This window comes from Crotalus tigris, unplaced genomic scaffold (genome assembly GCF_016545835.1).
Source record: "Crotalus tigris isolate CLP2741 ecotype Arizona unplaced genomic scaffold, ASM1654583v1 scf7180000018107.405212, whole genome shotgun sequence".
NCBI lineage: Eukaryota > Metazoa > Chordata > Lepidosauria > Squamata > Viperidae > Crotalus > Crotalus tigris.
Window position 1 is genome coordinate 87,134 of NW_024096828.1, and position 22,461 is coordinate 109,594.

General features: G+C 45.3%; 1 protein-coding gene across 1 annotated transcript; it reads left to right on the plus strand.

Moving 5' to 3' along the window:
• Nucleotides 1-567: 567 nt before the first annotated feature.
• On the plus strand, nucleotides 568-17,162 carry FGF16 (fibroblast growth factor 16). The gene is made up of 3 exons (XM_039348021.1): nucleotides 568-929; nucleotides 11,082-11,185; nucleotides 13,426-17,162. Exons 1-3 carry the CDS (start codon nucleotides 662-664, stop codon nucleotides 13,669-13,671), a joined length of 618 nt encoding a protein of 205 aa, XP_039203955.1. The 5' UTR covers nucleotides 568-661; the 3' UTR covers nucleotides 13,672-17,162.
• The last annotated feature ends 5,299 nt before the right edge of the window (nucleotides 17,163-22,461 follow it).

Below are 22,461 nucleotides of genomic sequence, written 5' to 3' on the forward strand. Positions count from 1 at the left end.
TGCGTTGCCGGAGGGTCTCCGCCGCCCAACCCTGCGCCGTCCGGGCGGCTGCTGCCGGAGCTGCGGGCTCCCGGGGCCGCCACAGCCCGGACGCGCCTCTTCCCGCCGAAAAGAGCCGCCGGAGCCTCGCCGCGCCCTCGCTCCGACCCACCGCCCCGGCGTGGCTGATGGGGAGCTCAGTCCGCGGCGCCCGAGCCGGCTGCTGGGCAAGGGAGAAGCGCTTCGCCGCGCCCACGGACGGGGCCGCAGCGGCTCTCCGATGCCCCCCTCCAGCCACAGGGCGGTCTCGGGCAGAGGCCGGCCGGGCCCGCCCGACGGCGACCGTCCGCGCTCTTGCCCCCGAGCCCACCCCGAGCCCGGGAGCCGCGCCGCTCTGCTCTGCCCGCGCCGGGCAGCCGGGGCCGGGCGCGCCCTCCGCTCCCCCCCCCCCGGAGCCGCGGGGCCGGCCAAGGGCGGCGGTGGCGAGGTGGGGCTTGCTCGCAGTCGGCGCGCGGGGGGCGGGGGGCGGGCGCCCCGCGGATATAAGGGCCCCGCCGGCTGGGTGCGCCGGCCAGAGCGAGCGCCATGCCGGCCGCAGCCCGGGCGCCCCGTCGGCGGCCAGCCCGAGGAGAGCCGGCGCGGGCCGCCTGAGCGCCGCCTGCCGCCCCCGGCCGGCCGGGCCATGGCCGAGGTGGGGGGCTTCCTGGGCTCCCTGGACCTGCACGGCTTCTCGTCGTCGCTGGGCACCGCGCCGCTGGCCGACTCGCCGGGCTTCCTGACCGAGCGGCTGGGGCAGATCGAGGGACGGCTGCAGCGGGGCTCGCCCACCGACTTCGCCCACCTGAAGGGCATCCTGCGCCGGCGGCAGCTCTACTGTCGGATGGGCTTCCACCTGGAGCTCTTCCCCAACGGCACCGTGCGCGGCACCCGGCAGGACCACAGCCGCTTCGGTGAGCCCGGGGCCCGTCGGCGGGGGGGGGGACTCTGGGCCGGGAGTGGCCGGGGGAAGGAGCGGCGCCCGCGGTCTCTGCGCAGCCGCTGCGCTCCTTCGCCCGGCGTGGTCCCTTTTCCCGCCGCCTCCCGGACTGACCCCGCGTCCTCCTGGGAACCGCCGCCCCCCGGCAGGTGTCCCGGCTCCGCGTCCCCGGCCGCGCGCCCCGAGGGCCGAAAGGCGCCGCGACGGTCGGCCTCCTTCCCGGCGTTTGCGAGGCTTCGGCGGCTCCAGGCGATTTGCCGGCGCGGACCGGTTGGCCTCCCTTCCGCAAAGCCGGGAAGGAGCCGCTGCCCAGAACGGGAGGCCCGAGTGCCGGAGAAGCAGCAGGTGCTTCGGGGACGGACGGACGGGGCGGACGCCGAGCGTGGGCGCAGCGCAGCGCTTCTCTCGCCCGGGGCGTTTCGGAGTTCGCAGGCCCCGGGGAGGGGGCAAGGCGTAGCTCGGGGTCCCTTGGCCTCCGCGGGCGAGTCAGTTGCAGTGCTGGAAGCGCTGCGGGGCGGGGGGGTGCAGGTGTCCCGTTTCTGCCGCTGTCCGATGCCGTAGAGAGCCTGGGAACGGAGGTCCAGGCGGCTCTCGGCCCCTGTTCTGACCGGGCGCTCGGACTCCTCTCCCCGCCTCACGGTTTCTGGTTTGTTCTGCCTTCCTGCCTTGCAAGACGCCCCGTTTTATAACAGCTCCACGATTGTTTGCAACAAAGGGGACCCACGTACAGCTCAGTCTTGAGTTGACTGACTCAAAAGTAAGTTATGGAACAGAGTTTACCTCCTTATTAAGACTAGGTCGGCCTTGTTTGGGTTGTTTGAATTCTCTTTGAATGTTTTCAGCCCCTTCTTTTCTCCCGAATCAGTTTCTGAGCAGGAAACACGCACACACAAACACAGAGAGGGGGAGAGGGAGAGAGAGAGAGAGAGAGAGAGAGAGAGAGGTTTTAAACAAGCTTTTAGGGATGAAGAAAATGTTCCTGTCTGCAACCTGAAGCAAATTTAGCTAGAAAAGCAGGGGAGGGGGAATGGCTTTACCTCCCAGAACACGGAGTTACTACCTGGCAAGGCTACCAGCTCCTCTCCACTTTCCCTTCCCTTTTGTTAAAGGCAGCAGCCATGCCTTGGCAGGCCGGCCTCATCTGTTTTCCCACAGCCCTGAGTAGTTCAAAGGAAGTAGTATGAATTGCTGAAAGTCTCCAGGTGTTTGTTCTGGATTTCTTGTAAGCCAAGTGGGGAGAGACAAACCACAAGGCAGGACTTCAATAGATCTTAATTATATCTAAGATTAAGCGTGATTTCAGATAAAACAATGTTGTTGATAAAGTGTAAAGAACAGAGCCACAACTTTTAGGGGTCAGTGGGTGTGATTGGAACTTGGAGAGAATGTTATGAACACACTTACAAAATGGCAGCCTTGGTCAAAGTGCCAGTCAAAAGGGCACTTTTGCCAGAAGACAAGGGGAAGATTGGGCAGTCTCTCATTTTATTTTCCAAGAAAACTTTTCAAGGATCCCTGTTGGGAATCAAATGAATTATTAGAAATACAGTAATGCCTGAACCAGATGTTTTACACCTGGCTAACTTCCCCTTGACCCCAACCTGAAGGAGTTTCATATTTTGATGTAATGGTAGACAAAACAATTCAAAGAAGATTGGCTAAATCCTTGCCATCTGTCTTGCCTTGCCTGGATCCAGCCATCTGTTAAAAGAAGGAACTAGGTCAGGTGTTAGCATAGACAACGTGCCGCCTGTTTCTCCACGAGGGATCTGGGAAGGGACCCTTCAGCCAGAAAAGCAGGCTCAGAGACGCCAAGCCTGGTCTTTAGGCTTACTTGCTGCAGAGTTCTGGATTTGGATTCTTTGTGGAGAGGAACAGATGCTGCTTATAACTAAGTGGAAGAAGGAAGCAACCTGCAGGGAGTTGCCAATCAGGCTAGCAGGATAGAGTTGGATAGGCTGAGTCTGCACAGGTAGCTCTGCGGCCAGCTGCCCTTGACTGAAGGACCAAGCGGCACCATGTTGGACCAGGACTGGGAACTGCCTCCTGCCGTCTGGGCTTTCTGTGCAGAAGGAGAAGGCCTGCCAAGCCACAGCTGTGCCAGAGACGGCCTAGATAGAAGCTGCCCCATAGACCAGCATTTCTCAGCCTCAGCAGCTTCACTACTGGTGGATTTCAGCTCCCAGTATTTCCCAGCCAGAATGGAATTCTAGGAGCTGAAGGCTGCAATTCTTAAAGCACCCTGGCTGGAGAATTCTAGAATCTCAAGTCCAGAAATTTTGAGTTGAGGTTGAGTTAAAATTGCTGAGGTTGAGAAATTTTGCTGCAGACATTGGCTCTATATAACCATATACCATAAATGCCGGCGTATAAGACGACTTCCGCGAGCGCTGAAATCGGCGCCAAAGATGGGGGTCGTCTTATACGCCGAGTCGTCTTATACGCCGGAAATACTGGTAGTTTCCGGCATATAAGACGACGTTCTAGGAATGCGGCCCGGCTATAAAGATGGGGGTCGTCTTATTTATTTATTTATGAGACTTATATACCGCTTTAAGTGCAAGCACTCTCTAAGCGGTGTACACCAGTAAGCAATGTATGTATATATTTTACATTGCCCCCAACAATCTGGGTCCTCATTTTACCTACCCCGGAAGGATGGAAGGCTGAGTCAACCTTGAGCCGGTGAGATTTGAACCGCTGACCTGTTGAACACAGTCAGCTAAAGTGGCCTGCAGTACTGCACTCTAACTGCTGCGCCACCTCGGCTCATCTTATACGCCGGGTCGGTATATAGCTTTGATGTGTCTTTCAAGAGATCATTTATCACAGAGGATTGGTACATGGACTCACCCATTCACCTAGATGCATCATTGTTCCAACCAAGGGCTTATGTAGACTGGAAGGGTTGGACCTCAACCCCACCAATGCAGAAATCCATCAGCTGTCCCTCCCCAAGTCCTCCAATAAAGCAGAGTCTACCATTGTCTGAGGCAGTCTGTTCCATGGTTGAATAGCTTTAGTTTAGGAAAAGCTCATGTGGAACATTTGGATGAAACCAGCCCCCTTGTTTCTGGTCCTGTCTCCTGGAACAGCTCTGAACAATCCTGCCCTTTGTCTCCATCTCAGCCTTTCAGATCCTTGGCCATCCTGTCTCCCCAGCATCTACTCTTCTTCAAGCTGAGCCAACCTCTCTAACTGTTCCTCTTCAGTTTTCCATCCAGGCCCCATTTCGTCTTGGTTACTCTCCTCTGACATGCTCCAATGCGCTAACATATTTCCTTACAATATCCAGAAGTGCACACAGTGTTCTGGATGTGATCTGACTAATACTAACTTCCTCTCTTTTGGAGGGAAGATGGTGGCCAAGCTGTCTTATGGAGATTTTTTGCCATGATTTTATTTATTTATATCTCATCTTTATTATTTTTATAAATAACTCAAGGTGGTGAATATATCCAACACATCTTCCACCTCCTATTTCCCCCACAACAACCCTGTGAGGTGAGTTGGGCAAAGAGAGTGACCAGCCGAAGGTCACCTGGTCAGCTTTCATGGCCGAGGCTTGATGGCTTCTTGCTTTCTAGCCTTGTGCTTTAACCACTAGACCTGACTTTGATTTTCTCTGATTGATTTTCTTGAGAGGCATCTGGATATAGGTAGAAAACCACATCCTTAGGGGTTGAGGGGGAAAAGGAGTCTTGCAGAACGCTTTCTCAAGGGCAAGATCCAAATGGTGGAAAGGTCTACCAACCAAGCCCAATTCTTAATCTGTTCTCCCAGCAGCTGGAAACTCAAAGGAGTGGTGTTCAGGGAATATAGTCTTTCTGTACAACCCCCAACTATGTAGATGGCAGCGATGCCAACCCTGAACTGATTTAACACCAGTTGCAACTGTTGAAGATATTTCTCATGTTCAGGCACCATCATGCTGAGAGCTTTATTGCACTAAGATGAGTGTCTCTCTGATCTGGTCAGCAAGATAATATTATGTAGATGATTGCCATCCAGGTGTAAACTTGCTTTTTAAAATAGAACAGCCCCAGAACAGCTTGGGGAAAAATCTATTAATCATTATATCTAGCAATGGTCTTCAAAGTTGAGCTATCCAAGCAACCCTTCTCAGTATGAAGAGCTAGGGAGGAACCCATTAACGTATCTTCTCATGCAATGCAAAAGAACGTTACAGTTATGTTGCAGTAATGCATTTCGTACCCTTTGAAACAACTGTCGTGTTGAACCCCTGAATGATTCTCAAGGAACCCTTCACTTCCCAAGAACACCATTTGAACACTGTCAGTCTAGAGGAGGCCTTTGGGGGATGGCGCTGCTGCTGTGGAGTCCTTCGGCTGCAGCTGCCCAGCTGATCTCCCATTGCCTGTAGTGCCATTGGGACTCGGCATAGGTGGGGGCATTTCCTTGGGAGGCAGATAGGGCAGCGACCCTGAAAATTAGCAAGTGGGGAATACAAGGAACTGCCTAATAATCCTAAACAGTAACGGGTAGTCCTCAAGTTATGGCTGTAATGGAACCTGCCCATCATGGTCATAATTCATGAAGTTAAAAAATCAGGTGACTGACCCAATTTTATGGCCTTTTTGTGGTGCTTGTTAAACGAACACAGTGGTCATAAAGTAACTGAAACAGTTGTTAGGTAAACATCACATTAAATGCACCAGTGGTTTGCTCTGAGCTGGAAGTAAACAATGGTTTGGGGCAAAACTGTCATAAAACATGGTTCCATAATTGTGGGACGCTACAAATGGCTATAAATGCAGCCCAGTTGTCAAAGGCAACTGACTGGGTGTGTGTGTGACCATTGGAACTTCCAATCCAAGTCCTAAGTATCTCCAGGGAGGTTGTTTATAACTTTGAACACAGCTAAACGCCCTGTCATAAGTCGGGGACTATCTGTATTTTCGCCTCTGTCACTGCCTTGTCAGATCAGGGATGGTCAAAGCTCTCCAGGGATGCAGATACTGTTTCCCCAGCCCCTCCAAGAAGGCAGCCGTTGAACTTGAGTTCTGTGACCAATGAATCTTTTCCAGGGCCACTAAGCCACATTCTACTCCGGCCAGTCCCAGCTACTGCAGTGGGAGAGAGGAAGTATGTGCCATAATTGAGAACATGGCTGCTCTAAGCTGCCCTCTTTGAAAAGAGCTGGGGGAAACATGCCTTGCAGCCCTCTCTTTCGTTATATGCAGCCATTTCAAAGTTGGGGGATCTTTTAAAGGTCAACTTGCTACTCTTTTGAAGCAGTTTATCCTCCTGGTTCTTTTCTGTGTTTTAAACAGAAAGGTTCTGTTGTTAGTTTTTGTGCAATTGTTTTTTGTTTTTAACTGAATGCAGGACAGAGTGATAGTAATAGAAAACTAGGAAGAAGCGGTCCCCAAAATATAAATGACTGGCAGATCCTTGAAATGGGCAATTGTTGCTTGGACAGAAGACAGACTGAGAAGATAGAAGCTGGGGTGAAGCTGCCCTTCTATTGTGGCCTTTCTTTTGACTACCCTTGCCCCACTGTTGGAGGGCAGAGTTGGCTCTCCTGGAGGAGGAAGAGCAGGGGAGATCCCAAAACCCTAGTGGAAGCTTGGTTGTCTATGGGCAAGTCCTCTCAGGGAACATCAGCCAGTGGCGGTGGAAGCAGAAGCAGGGCAGATGGTTGGTAGCAGTCATATGTCTATGTGTTCTAACAGTACAACATATAGGTATACAACAATTCTGCAAGGCGGGCCAGGGTATGGTTCCATTCTGTGAGATAAAGGCTGAAGCTGAGGTCACCTGGAGACTTGACGACAGACATTAGCTTTGAGCAAGGAGGAGCATTTGCCAAGATGCGCTCTTTTGTGACTCAGCACAGAGGATAAAGACGAGGGGCTGAAGGTCCCCTCTGCCATGCCTTTCTCCTGGCAGACCTTCAAAGGCAGCAGGTGATCGAGGCGGCTGGCGAGGGACTTCAAAACATAAGAAGGCTTCTGGCAGAAGCAAACGTCTGGGAACACATTTGTGTGTCTGTGTGTGCGTATGTATACATGTTGCTCATGCTGCCTTGTACTTCTCATCCATGCGCAGAAAAGGGTTTGCACCAGCGCTGGCCTTGATTCCCCAGACTTGAGAAGGTGTCCTCCTTTTGCCCGAGAGAGCCCAATTCCTCACTTGGGACGAGAATTTCTGAGGCTGCTGCAGTCCTGATCCACAGGTGGTGGGGAGGCCTATGGGGCCGTTGTTTGAATTCCTCTTTTCTCCAGCAGCCCCTCTGCTGCTGGGAAGATTTCCTCCCCCCTACAATCCCTCCAGTGTTGACATGCAGCCCCTGTGCACCTGTTTCCAAGCAGCTGTTGAGTGGGGGTGGGTGTTGAAAGTTTAGATATGCAGATCCGAGTACAACATCCAGCTTGTTCAGAAACCCCACTGCCAGCGCCTCCCCCTCCGGGCTGGCCCGGCCTGGGACTCAGCTTGTACAAGGAGAGACAGGTGCAAGTGGCTGGCCGAAGTGGTCCTAGTGCCGGGACAATGACTGGCAGCTGTGGGGGAGGCTTTCTAGGCATCAGGAATCCTAGAAGCCAATCCAGAGAGGCTCCACAGAAGAAACAGAGCAGTGGATATACAGTAGTTGGCTGCAGGAGGAAAGAGCAAGAAGGGCTTGGGAAACAAACCCCATTTGGCCACTGAAACCATGAGAAAGTGGATTCTTGATCCTCTCCCAGTGGCCACGCCCAGAGCAGCAAAAGCAAGAGAACACAAGTTTAAAAGGCACCTAAGCTGACTTTGATTTGACTGTTGAATGTTGCAAACCCCTAGGAATCGGCCTTTCCCCCCAGGTTGGCTGCAGGGTGTAGTCAAAAAAGTCAAGATGGCAGCCATGGTGATCCTGTTGAAGCTCGGCCTGTTTTGATGTCCAACCAGGTGGAGAACTTCGATCATATCATCACAGTCACCATCTTGATTTTTGACCAGACCCTGTAGAGACTTCTGTTTCCCTTCTTGAATCTGAAGCCTGCTCTGGGTATGACATTATCCCATTGGGATCTGGAATCTTAATCACCAAGGTTAGCAATGAGTAAGGCTGCCTCAGACTATCCATGGATTTGTTTTAGGACCTTCAGAACCTCTCCCAAAACTCAGAGCAATATAGGCTGATTAGACCAACATTGCTCAGAATGATTTCAAAGAAAATAGAGAAGAAATTACCTGTACATATGTGATGTGTGTGTATGTGCTTGTATAAATTTATTGAAGAAAAGCTTTTCAGAAACAATATAAAAATGTTCCCAGCAATTGAAGTAGCAGACTGATGTTCCTTCTCTGGGCATCCTCCAATATGGGTTTAGGGTGCTGTTCGGTGACCCAAGAGCAGCGAGTTTGTTAAAAAATAGGGAAACATTCAGTTTTTTATTAGTTGGACTGCAGTGTTTCAGTTTCAGAAGCCAAAGAGTGCTTCAGAGTGTGAAGGAACAAAGGCTTCCCTATCCACAGCTCCTTAAAGCAGCTGCATCTTTTCCCAGGATCACATAGCTGCACACTACCACAGTGCCAGGAAAGGATTTCAAAACTGCCTTTCCAGATGGGCTTTCTTTGGACCGGGTGCAGAGGCTGTAAGAATGTCAGACAGGTGCTATGTGGGCATTTCCATGTGCCCCAAAGTATACCATTCTGTAAAGCCTTAGTAAGACCACACCTAGAATACTGCATCCAGTTTTGGTCACCACACTATAAAAAAAATGTTGAGACTCTAGAAAGAGTGCAGAGAAGAGCAACAAAGATGATTAGGGGCCTGGAGGCTAAAACATATGAAGAATGGCTGCAGGAACTGGGCATGGCTAGTCTAGTGAAGAAAAGGACCAGGGGAGACATGATAGCATTGTTCCAATATACGAGGGGCTGTCACAGAGTGGAGGGGGTCAACCTATTTTCCAAAACACCTAAAGGCCAGATAAGGAATAACGGATGGAAACTGATCAAGGAGAGATTCAACCTGGAAATAAGGAGAAATTTTCTGATAGTGGGAACAATCAACCAATGGAACAGATTGCATTCAGAAGTTGTGGGAGTTTCATCATTGGAAGCTTTCAAGAAGTGACTGGACTGCCATCTCTCAGAAATGGTGTAGGGTCTCCTGCTTGGATGGGGGGGGGGTTAGACTAGATGAGCTAAAAAGTGCCTTCCAACTCTGTTTTTCTGTTCTTTTGTGCCTTCAGAGGTGAAGTTCAGGTCTGCTTTCTAGTGTGCCTAGAAACACAAAAACTTTGATGCTTGTTGAAAGACAGGAGATCCCTCTCTGAAGCAAGGCAACTTGGGTATCGGAACTGTTCCGGGACAGTGAGGCAATGGCAGTCATGGTTTGAAGTCAAGAGGGTGCTTTGGAATGAGCTTATAATAATAGATTCCACCCCTGCAGGGGATTGGACGACGATTCACAAGGTCTCTTCCAGTCCTGATATCCTATGATTCTCTCACCTACCAAGGGTTCATTTAGCCCGGGGGTAGGCAACCTTGGCTCTTTTATGACTCATGGACTTCAACTCCCAGGAATTCTGGGAGTTGAAGTCCATGAGTCATAAAAGAGCCAAGGTTGTCTACCCCTGATTTAGCCTGATGATGTTTTTGTTTGCCCAAGGATTCTTGTGCCTGCCTCATGAATCTGAAAGCCTTGTTATATATCTCCTGAAATATATTGCATTAAGCCCTTCCAAATAGTACTCAAAAACCTTAGAGCTGCAAAAGGAAAGCAGTAGTGCACTCTAATGATGCTCTCAAGAATGGCTGGACATCCTAAAAACTCTGCAAATAAATTGGTGTTTCTTTATTTTACTGTTTGAATAAATACGACTTTTGCCAATTTTTCCTTAACTCAAAGTTTAGTAATTTCATTCTTACAAGTAGGAGATTCTGGGTTGAGGTCCTCCACAGTCTGTAAGGCTTTTTCAGAAGTCTACAAACAGGATTGGAGGAATAGGGGAGTAGTGGTGAACCGTAGATATTTCCTCCAGTGAAGAGAAGCATGCTTCATCGTTGTGTTTCGCCACTGAAAAGATATTAGGATAGACTCTTTCCTTGCTATCTAGTGCTCTGGGCAGGTACTAAGTCATTGCAATTCCTGACATTTATCAAAAACCAAGAAAAAACTATCAGGGATAGGGAGAGAGAATCTCTGGGCTTCTAGAAATTTTGTTCTTGTTAGTGATGGGATAGAGGATTTGCCTCTGCTCATCACACCCTTTACAAGAGCCAATATATAAAATGCCTGCTATATAACAGAGGGATAGAATCAAGATCACGTGAAGTATTAATACCACTCTTCAATGCCTTGGTAAGGCCACACTTGGAATACTGCATCCAGTTTTGGTCACCACGATGTAAAAAAGATGTTGAGACTCTAGAAAGAGTACAGAGAAGAGCAACAAAGATGATTAGGGGACTGGAGGCTAAAACATATAAGGAACGGTTGCGAGAATTGGGTATGTCTAGTTTAACGAAGAGAAGGACAAGGGGGGACATGATAGCAGTATTCCAATATCTCAGGGGCTGCCATAAAGAAGAGGGAATTAAGCTATTTTCCAAAGCACCTGAAGGCAGGACAAGAAGCAACGGGTGGAAACTCATCAAGGAGAGAAGCAACCTAGAACTAAGGAGAAACTTCCTGACAGTGAGAACAATTAATCAGTGGAACAGCTTGCCTCCAGAAGCAGTAAATGCTCCAACACTGGAAGTTTTTAAGAAGAGACTGGACAGCCATTTGTCCGAAATGGTGTAGGGTTTCCTGCCCGAGCAGGGGGTTGGACTAGATGACCTCCAAGGTCCCTTCCAACTTTACTACTATTACTATTACTATTACTTACAAAGAAGCTGAGAATTTTAGGTGCTGATACACACACCCTAAATTTGGTTTGGCTTATGTGGATGGGCTTAGTGTGTGTGTGTGTGTGTGTGTGTGTGTGTGTGTGTGTGTGTGTGTGTATGAAAATTTTCAAAATGAAAGGACTGTGCCTCACACCCTCGAGAAGATAGTAAGGCTGTACAATCTCCAAAGTGATATGGTTTGGGAAAGTTCATTGCTCAAGAAGAGTGAAGTTTTTTCTCCCTTTTTCATTCTTCAAGTAACTCTCTTTTTTATTATTTCTAAAAGGAATTTTGGAGTTTATAAGTTTGGCTGTAGGACTGGTTAGCATCCGTGGAGTGGATTCTGGCCTTTATCTTGGAATGAATGAGAGAGGGGAGCTGTATGGATCGGTAAGTGTGATTCCTACAACTTTCTGACTTACCAGAACTTGATGTTATTCAGAATGACCTCCCTTAAATAACCTGGATCTGTTGGGCATTTGAAGGAGTGCCTGGATTCTAAGTGATGGGACAGCTGGTGTGCTTATGGCCCTGGGAAGAGCCACGAGTTGCAGGCACCTTTTTCCTGAGGAGAAAGGGAATATGTAGCAAAAACCAAAATTAAAACTGCAAAAAGAATTCCAGATTAAATTGCAAAGGTCCAGAGCCACAATGGAGATGACGTAACTCCTTTTCCCCTCACCTTGTATGAAAGGCAGGACTTTGAGCCACATCCTCACATGAAAGTACTATGGGGAGAAGGGTGCTCATTGAGGGAGCTTCCTACTACAAGGAGGAACTTCCACAGGGACCTTCAGTGGCACACTGGGGATTCATGAGAGCATAAATGCCATTTTCAACATACCTCCAGGAAAAATATACATCTGAATTTCAGAGAAATGCATACAATATTTGAACTTGTATAGAACAGATTCACCAAATTAAGTGGGAGTTAAATTGGCTGTAAATAACTTAAATCCAGACAAATTGGAATGATTTATTGCTGTGTTTACAAATCTTAACATAGTGAAATATGGAATAGTCAACAGACACAGAGACATGTATCCAGATAACACAATAAACTATGTTAAATATCTGTCTGAAGTTACACCACCAGTAAATTCACAAATAGTTTAAGGGCTAAGTCATAAAACTACAATTTAGCCAAAAATTCTATAAGAGGGAACTCTCTTTGAGTAGCATTACTTTCTTCTTAAAAACTGAACCACCATCATAAATCAGTTCATTGTTTTGTTTTGTTTTGGAAAGTTTAGGGCAGGGGTAAGCAAACTTGGCTCTGATGGCAACCACTACCCCTGTGCCCCCTGGTGGGGCAGTAAAAGTCATGTGACTTCAAAACAAGAGAGGTTGCCCACCTCTGTTAATAACCCCAAGTCTGGCGACTTGTCCATTTAGCCCTTTGAATGCTACACCTCCCTCCTGCTCCTGGAGTATCTTTTGGCAGGAGAGATTAACGGTACCAAGTTGGAGGTGATGTCTGGGGAGGCTGATCCTCAGTCCTCCCCTTACCACAGGCTTACTCAATAGGGAAACCACCTAAGCTGCCTTTCCTCCTGGTGGTCCCAACAAGTGGTGGTTTGAGGTGGTTTCTCCAGATGAGATTTCCCGCTGATCTACCCAGGTCCCTTCCGTGTAAAGTTAAGTAACATGTAATATATTTCCCTGATGGAGGGGATGCCCACCCTCCCATTTTTGTTGGTGCCGTGTGGTCCTAGGAACACCACCCCAATGTCCAATACGAAACAAGTTGGAATAGAATAGAAACAATCACACAGATATAATGTAAATAAAATATAACATCAAACACTAAGTCTTTAAAATAAAGCTAAGACTAAATAATTAATTCAAATTGAATAATGTGAATACAAGGGCTCAGTTTCAATATTTTCACAAGCAACTAAGCAGTTATTCCTTTGGGACTTGGTGGACCTAGAGTAGTATTTAGAAACAACAGTGTCTTACAGTTTAATATTCACACAGCATAACTTGCTCCGTGGTGAAACAATTCTTATTTCTTTGATCCTGTCTCTGGATCACTTTAGTTACAACTTGCTTTTTAAATTTCTGTAATGGGAGTACAGCCCCCAAAGAGGAGGGCGAAGAAGCGACTTCCATCATCTCCAACAGAGGCACATTGCTGCCATTGATCGTTGACTGAGGAAGATGCCCGCTCCTAAGCCGTACCGACCACATTAGAAAGTTTCAGTAGGATCAAAGATCACGATAAGCCAAGGGATTTTAACCACAACTTGCTGTTTAAGCCACATTGGACTGGGCTGGCACAACATGCAAAGCCAGAAGTTTAGAAGCCATAGGAGATGTGTTGAACTTTGTGCCATGTAGGGTTTTGGGTCAGCTTCCATTCCTTTAGCATGATATTGGGACGGGCTAATTTTTTGCACAGAACTGCAATAATCGAACAATAATCGGCCCTAATACAAGAAGTTCTGGTGAACAAGAGAAAGAAACAATGTAATCTTCCATCTCGATCTTGGAAGGAGGGCAAGATAGAAATCACTCAATCATAGTTATTAGTCATCTTTGGGCTGAGTCAGTGCGATTTTTCCTTCCTTTATCAGGATTGTTTTTCATGTCTCTCTTTCTTTCCTTCCCACCTCCTGCTCACACAGAAGAAGCTCACACGGGAGTGTGTTTTCCGCGAGCAATTTGAAGAAAACTGGTATAATACCTATGCCTCGACCCTCTACAAGCACACTGATTCTGAGCGACAGTATTATATTGCCTTGAACAAAGATGGGTCTCCCCGAGAAGGATTCAGGACTAAGAGACATCAAAAATTTACTCATTTTTTACCTAGGCCAGTAGATCCTGCTAAGATGCCTGCAGTGTACAGAGACCTTCTCCGCTACAGGTGATACTCCCTGCAGCTTGAGAGCCTTATAGGGGTGTGAATGCACATGATGGTGTAGCATACACACCATTGGGTTTCCAAAGTTTTTGCTGGAGCACTACAAACCTATTCCTTTCACCCCTCCTGCAAGCCTAGTTAACGCATAGAGAAGCCCTTGCCTTGAATCCCTTCGTTTTCAAAGAAGGCTACAAGAAGGATGGATTGAGTCCCCAGGGAGCACAACAGGATGGGGCAGAGCTTGGAACCCTACATAGGATCGTTTTCCAATTACATGTACAATTTGGTGGGCTAAGAAGAGGAAGCCATTCACTCTGAGCAGAAGAGATTGTGTTTGACAACCACCACCAGCAGCATTGATCCTGAGCTATGCAACCGGGCACAGAAGAATTCAGAAATAATTTGCATTGTGCTCAAAAAGTTGGAAAGCTTGCTTGCTAAGCTGGTCCTTTGCGACTTGCCAGATATTGGTGATCCAAAATCTGAGAACTCATGGGCTTGCATGGTAATAAAAGTGGAGAATCTATTGGATGTTTGGCTCCTCAGGAAGATGTGCGTGAATGTGGCTTTATATGTCCAAGCGCACACTTTGATGTGCTTGTGTTTCCTTCCGTTGGAGTCTGATAGCAGAAAGGAGGAGGTGAGATCAAAGAACAAGCATTTTTAAGATGGAAACACAACACTGTTCGTAAGGACAAATCTATTTATAAAGTGTATAATATATTTATTTTATATATTTATTTATTTCAAATATATATATAAATATATATATATGTGTATTATTTTTTAAATGAGAGATATTATGACCCAACTTTCTTCAGAAAGAATAAGGTCCTACTGATGTAGGAAAAAGAGGAAGGGACTTTAAAGAGCTTTATCAGCAATAAAATGTCTTTATATATTGCAGGTGGCTTATTAATTTATTGTAATGATACTGATTCATAATTTAAGATTTAAAACCATGAATGTGGAAGAGACCTACAATTACAGAAAACATCCTATGGTAAGTGATGGAAAGAGGCAGAGATACACTTGGTGGATGGTTCTGTAGCTATTTCTGCAAAACTAGCCCCATTCAGTTGTTATACTATACTAAAAGAGATGAGTTTAGAATTGTAGCCAAATTTGAATTAAATTTGTGACAAATCCATTTCTCCCATGTAGGAAATCTTGTTTCTGAGCTGCCCAGAATTTGCTCCTCTAAGGAAAAAAAAAGTTAAAAAAAACAACAACAATTGGATCATTTTCACAACCTGGGAAATGACATGAGTGGGAAGCACAGAGCTTCCCCATATGGTATTGCATCATAGTTCCCAGCATGCTAACCTGGTGAAGTTACTGGGATTCTGGAGGGCAACCAGTTCCTGGTATCCTGCCCTAAAAGATGGCAGCCATCAAATCACAAGCCAGTGTGACATTTTCTATTAAGAATTTTTACCTCATATAACACATGTTACCAGGACATTTCTACTGCATTTGTACAACAGGTCCCACTTTATTTCAAAATGAAGAATTGAGAAAAGCCATAGATAAGTGTTTGGATCCAACTATCCCAGGTTTCTTCTTGCTACCGGTCTTAGACAAGGACAAACAGAAATTTCTCCCTAAACGCCATCATTGCATGGTTGGCGCATGGACTTCCTGCTCAGGATGCCTCTCTCATCCTGATAATTCTCCTCTGGCCATCATGTGGCTCAGGTTAGCTAGGAAAGAACCCTCTCCTAGACTGCCCTTGGCTGGGTTGGGGTGCTAAGTAGGATCCGACTTGCTTGGCATGGATTGGGAGGCCCTCCAGGGCAGGGCTTTTCAACCTTGGCAACTTTAAGATGTGTGGACTTTCATTTCAAGAATTCAGTTTGGGAGTTGAAGCCCTCACATCTTAATGATGCCAAGATTGAAAAATTCTGTTGTAGGGAAACACGGCTGTAGGCTAGACTGAGAAGGCAAAAACAAACCAGAAGAAGGCAAACTGCCATTGTGCCATTGCCAAGAAAACATGCCAGGAAAGATTTGTATAATCATTTTTAGAAGAGCTTTAGATTTCAATCCGTTTCCATTTGGTTCCTTCTCTGAGCCCCTGGCATGTAATTGTAACCGAATTATTAATCCCTACTTATTTTTTGACTGTAACAGAATTAAGTGGTTCAAATGTTGTATCCCAACTGACATTGTGGTCCTATCTTTTTTGACTGAGAGTCATTCAGATGGATTAGGGTTCTCTTTGCATCATCATAGCCTTCAGTCATACTTAGTAGAGAAAATAGGGGATTGAAATCTCACACATCTGGAAAATAACAACTAAGAAAACGACTGTTTTAATCTCTTGAACACAATCTAGAATTCTCCTTGTTTTCCACTTTGATGATTTCCCTAAAAAGGGCTCTGGGAATTCTAGGGCCAAGATGAAATCATGTTTTTTCATTGCCTAAAACATTATCTAGTGTCCTGTAAATAATTTGCTACATATGTGTTATTTTTTTACCTTTAAACTTCCACTTATTCCTCGGGGGGGGGGGGGATCTGCTGAGAAACACATCCAACTTTTATAAATGCTGAATTAAAGGTTTCAGTTGGAGTTTGGCCAGCCCTCCTGCGTTCTGACAATAATAGTCTTGCATAAGAGTATGCACTAAATTGTTTTGATCCTTTGTCATAATATGGATGCTCCCAGTGGACGTCCAACCATGATCTTTAATACATGAACCATGTCATTTCCCACCATTTTGAGATACGAAACACCCCAACACCCTAGTGAAGAAGAAAAGATCACTAAAATTCCTGGCTTTCCTCAAGAAACCTCCTGGCCACAGCAGGCCCGGGTGGTCAGGCCATCCAAGGAGATCCCAAGACTGGGTGGGTGGAGCAGATCTGTTCCCTGTAATCTTTCACCTCCCTTGTGCTCTGGAGCAGGCTCGGCGTCAAAGGAGGCGTAGGATGTGCTTGAACACAGCAATAAAACCAACCATTAGTATTTAGGTTCATGAAAAGGTTCCTGGCTTAGTAACTTGAGTGAAATGGCTTTGTTTCACTGTACCTTGTTTTTTAAAATTTAATCAATGTACATTTAATGATATATCAGGATGTGTCTGTCCCTTTTTCAGCTTGCTAGGGACTTTGCGAAAGTATACGAGATGTACAAAAAGGCTTTGGCACTGCAGCTCTGGAGCTGGCGAACGAGTCCTTCTGCAGCAGACACAGAAGGATTTCAGCTGGAACTCCCTGCCCTAAACTTACCTCCAAATTCCTCTTTAATCTTTTGTTAAATCCTAAAACTATTTCACATAAATGTAATTCTCACGCCCAGCAAATGCAACAGGCATCTATCTTGAAAATCTATAGGGGATTTATGGCAAATTTTAAATCCTTGATAGCTTTTTTTCAACTACACATCAGAGATGATCCTTACTTTTTTTATGTCTTGCTTCTAATTTGATCAAGTGGATAAATGTAATACAGGAGACATAAATGTAATACCAATAAAACTCTCAACTACTGTAAGACAATGTCATCCTTTTTCAATAAATAGTCTTCATTGTTGTATTATGGTTATGGTCATATGCTTATGGTTCATAAAACCATAAAATAAATATTCATGAATTTTTGTTTCATGAAAGAAAATAAGGAACTTCTGAGAGAACAAATGCAGGCAACCTATCAAAAGTAAATAAAGCCTTTCTGTCTACTAAATTGGAAAGAATTCCTTCTGTGCACCGATGTACAATATTAATTGAATGGCATAAATCAAAGTTACTATTAGTGAGCTACAGATACTATTGAATTATGAAAAAAGGAAAATCTCTTCATCCTGATGGCTATTCTTTTGCACAGCATAGAAAATTTTTTTAGCCTATATTGTTAGAGGTTTATATAATCATGCTTTTTTGAGTAAAATATTTCCAACTTCCTTTGTGAGGGTTACATAACCACAATTGTGAAAATTATTAGGCTTTCTGCCAACTGTACAATTTCATTCAATTTTCTTGTTAAACATGGAGAAAATTTGGAGAGCAATCTGTCCATCCAGCGCAATCTAGCTTCATTAAAAAAAAAAAAACGGGATTTCAGCAAAGCATTTGATACAGTTCCACATAGTGAACTCACAAGAGGCTACGATTTAACCTGTGGGTGGTTCAGAAGATAGGAAGTTGGTTCAGGGATAGATCCCAGTGTGTGATTGTTAATGGAGCACTGTCTGAACAGAGACAGTCTGAAGCCTCAGCCAATTGCTGGAAAACTGATCAATACTGAAGTCCAAGTATACTATGTTCACAGCATTTTACTGGTCCATTAATTTAATCACTTTGTCAAAGAAGGCAATAAGGTTTGTCTGGCATGATCTGCTTTTGACAAAGCCAGTAATAGCTTTGTTGTTTCTAGGTGTTCACAGATCCGTTGCTTGATTATTGGGCTGACCTTTTATTTAATCCCAAAGAGGCCGTTGGCATCAAAAGTCCTGAAAGGAAGAACATCTGCTTTCTCTCTGAAGCTCGTTGTGCCAAAGGAGGAGGAAGCAGACACCAACAGAGGCCAGCAAACCTTAGAAAGCCAACACCTCCCACGTATGACCATCAAAGTTCAGCTGTCCTAGGAATTGTCTGCTGGGATAGACATTTGGGAGAAGTTCAGTAATTTAGATAGCTTTTTCCAACCTTGAGCACTAAAATTATATGGAGGATACAATAGAGGATTTGGGGAGCTGAATCCCTGGTGACCCAAGTGATGCTGTTGCCGCCTTAAGAACAAATGCATATAAAGCCAGAATTGAGATGACAGCAACAAATAGCAAATGCCACCCCTGCAAAGAAACTGATAAAGTAGTGGATCACCTCGTTAGCTGTTGCAAGAAGATTGCACATACTGGCTACAAACAATGGCATGATAAAGTAGTAATGATGGTGCATTGGAAGATCTGCAAGAAATACCATTTACCTGCAAACAAGAACTGGTAGGACCATAAATTAGAGAAAATCATAGAAAATGAAGAAGCTGAAATGTTCTGGGAGTTTAGAATTCAAACCGATAAGACACCTGCCACATTATATCTGAGACTTAACAATTGCCAATAAGAAAAACAAAAAAATCTGGATAGTGGACATGGCAGTATCTAGAGAGAGCAAAAGAGAAAGACTTAGAAAAGATAACAAAATATGAAGAGCTGCAAATAGTACTAGAATGACTGTGATAAAAAAGCAAACATAGTATCAGTAGTAATAGGTGCCTTGGATACAATCCCAAAATAATTGGAGCACCACTTGAACACCACTGGCATTGACAAATTCACCATCAGTCAATTGCAAAAGGCAACTTGGAACACCTTACATCTTGTGATGATATCTGTAACACCATCAAACATCTACATCTGTCTATCCCACATTTTTGGGAAGGACTCATTTGTCAAACAAAAATGCCAAATCCAGTCTGAACACCTGGCTGACTGTGATGAACCATATCATCATCATCATCATCATCATTATTGATCGGTTGTACTTGCCAAGATCTCAGGGTGGCAGAGGACTCTTACAGGTGAAACAAACTGTGGAAGAGGAAAAACACGGCTTAAATGACTACATAAGTAAAGCAAAAGAGCCTCTGGTGAAGGACGTGAACAAGGGAAATTCCTTGAAAAAAACAAGATTGAAAGCAGAGTTTCGAAAGGAAACAACTGAACATCAAGTTTCTAACTGGTCAAAGAAGCCTATGCACAGTCAATACCTGAAGGACATTGAACGAAAGGTAGATACAAAGCTAACGTGGAGCTGGTTGAGATCAGGGGTGCTGAAGAAAGAAACTGAAGACTTCATTTTGACTGCTTTAAGAACAAGCCTTGCAGACCAATTCCATGAAAGAGATTTGGTACATCCGTGATGATTATTGATAGCTTTAAATTAAAAAAAAATAGCAGCATTAAAAGGAGCCAATGGACTAGAAGTAGGACAACCTTTGGAATTCTTTTATACCTTGAGCGAGGACCAGTTGGTTTTATACTTCAAATACCCATGCAGTTCTAAAATTTGTTTGTCAAACAGTAACTGAGCGGTACAGTATATGAAACTCAACCACTGATTTTAAACATGGTTTTGTATTCAAATGGAGTGGAAGGACGTGCATGAAGGCATGTCTTTGAGCCTTCATCTGCCTGTCATTCTGCTGCAAATTGGGATTTACTTGCAGCTCATATGCAGTCATCTGAATACTACTGAAATACTTTGCAAATATAGAATGTGTGTATGATATGCGGGAATGACCTTGGGAGACAGGCCAAAAAAGATGCTGCCAAGGGGATGCTCAGCTATCTGCATAATGGGAGGAGAAAGAGACCCAAAAGGGGACTCTCCTCCAAGTGATTGGACTGTACTGATGGCTGTAGTTGAGTAGACTGATCTGAAGAGCGATTAAATGCATCATCGGTTTAGGGTCATTGCAGTCACAAGAAATTGGAGTCTGCCCCCCTCCCCCGAATTCCATTGATCTTCATCTAGCAGCACTTTAGCTTGGACCATTAGTTTCTCAGATTCTTGTCTTTAAGTGCCAAGAATAAACTCTTAGTGCTTTGAACTTAACTACTGTTCTTGATTATTTGTGCCTGACAATGGCAGGAGAACTGCACTTTTACACTTGCAAGATTCTGTTAATATAGCCTTATAATAATGTAGAATTAGCTCATCTGGTGATGTTTCTTGTCTGGTCCACCTGGTAAGTTGCTACGTGACTACTCCTGATTTGGGCTACCCAAGACTAACAAAGCTGTTCTCCTCCCTCAGCATCCAGTATGTCTCTTGCTGATTCCATAGCTCCTCCGTGGAAAAGTCGGAGACTTAAACATGTAGCTCATTCTTCTAGTTCAGTCAAAAGCAGAAAGTCAAGAATTTAGTTCCCCCCAATCTGATTTCTTAACAGCATCAAATCTTTATTATAGTGACAGACCAGCATAAGGAGGGTGGGATGCACTTGATTAAAAAGCACAAAAGATACCTTAGTCTAAAGAAATATAAAAAGCTGGAAAATATAAATATGCATTAAAGCATATAAAAAAGCAAGACTAAAAATGGTGTGGGAGGGTTAGATGGGTACAGAGGAACCTAAGAGGTTAATATACAGAATGCCATCCATCAACTTACAGAGCACTAGTAGATGCTCACGGTTCAGTTTATGGCACAGGTTATCATCCAATGAATTTTGAGTGCTGCTGCACAGAACGGGCCACGCTGTATGTTGGTATCTGAAAGTGGCTGGACGTGTGATTCTGGGCCTCCTGGGCAGGGGTGCAGAAACGATGAGAGGCTAGTATGCGTGTCTCGGTAATACAGGCATTATTGGGGAAGCACATGCTCTGTGGCCCAGGTTGACGGGCCTTGACGATGTGCCAGAACATTAACCATATTTCTTAGTCAAAGTTAAATGAATCTTCTGTTGCATTGGCCTCAGGGAAACATTTTTATGCTTATCTTCTGCCAGTGAGATTCAGAAGAGGCGGTATCAACTAACTAGGCTGCACCCAGGATTGGGGGTGCAGGTGAGGTGAATCATACGATCAAGCCAATTGGATAATGCAAGAGCATTACAAGCAATTTCCCCCCCCCCCAGTAATACATTTTTTTTTAAAAGAGCAGTGCGGTGGCTCAGCGGTTAAGACACTGGACTTATCTGGAAAGTCGGCAGTCCAGGTTTGAGACCCGAGCGTCACACGACAGCCTGAGCTCCCGTTACTTGTAACAACCTAGCAATTTGAACGCAAGCAAATGTGAGTAGATAAATAGGCACCACTTTGGTGGGAAGGTAACAGCACTCCATGACATCACGTTGGCCACATGACTACGGAAATGTCGTTGGACAGCGCTGGCTCCATGGCCTTGAAACAGAGAGGAGCACCACACCCGAGAGTTGGCAACAACTAACGGAGTAAAATCCACAGGGACTGAATACAAATTTTAAAAACTGCAACGTCCTCCTAAAGTGCATTTCTCTATCGCTGGTGGAACCCAAGGGATCTTAAGAGCATCAGGCAGAGAAAATCCACTAGAGGTGTTTTACGGGGGCACCTGGAAAACACTTGTATTAATAAACTTCAAAATAACTGAAAAGTAAGCATGCTAACATCCTGCTTTCCAGGGGCCACAGATCCAATAAAACTATAGTGCTAATGCATCCAGTGATACATCTTGAACTCTGGTTCAAGATTTTAGTTTTACACAATATTAATGATTTGTTTGGGAGAATGAAAAGTTGTAAAAGTCTTATCTTCAAAGTTTTTGATTGCAAGAATGTTCAAATTGTGCTGGATGATGGTTTTTGTTTTTAAAGTGAGGTTCAAGCCAGGAAATTGTTTTATGTGCTGTTTCCTAATTTTTACAGGAGATTCACCAGGGAAAAATTCCTAGTAAGGAAAAATCAATTGCAAAACTGAGCTTTACAAAATCATAAGTCTTGTTCAGATTTGTGACCCAAGTTATGCTTCTTTTTTTAAAAAAATATCCTGATTGGGGAACTAGAATGGATGAGTTAATCCCTAGCTGAAACTGAAAATATTTGGGGCTATCTTTACAAGTATTAATTTAAACAAGACTGTTTAACATCTCAAGCAGTGTTTTCAGTTTATGAGCATCTGGGGGCAAACTGGGGCACAAAATTGGGAAAGGGATGCTGCTGTGCCTGAGAAACCTTTGTGGGGCTGCCAAAGGCATCTAGCTGGGTCACTACAGAAGCGGGGGAGGGGGGAGGTCCTGATTCAACAAGGAAGTTCCTATGTCTTGTGCCAGATAGGGCAGCAGCAGAACCAAAACAGTACAGTGAACATGGA

Coding starts and splice junctions, on each gene's coding strand:
- FGF16 (XM_039348021.1), top strand. CDS start 662: ATGGCCGAGGTGGGGGGCTTCCTGGGCTCCCTGGACCTGCACGGCTTC. Junction 930..11,081: donor GCAGGACCACAGCCGCTTCG/GTGAGCCCGGGG, acceptor TATTTCTAAAAG/GAATTTTGGAGTTTATAAGT. Junction 11,186..13,425: donor GAGGGGAGCTGTATGGATCG/GTAAGTGTGATT, acceptor CTGCTCACACAG/AAGAAGCTCACACGGGAGTG.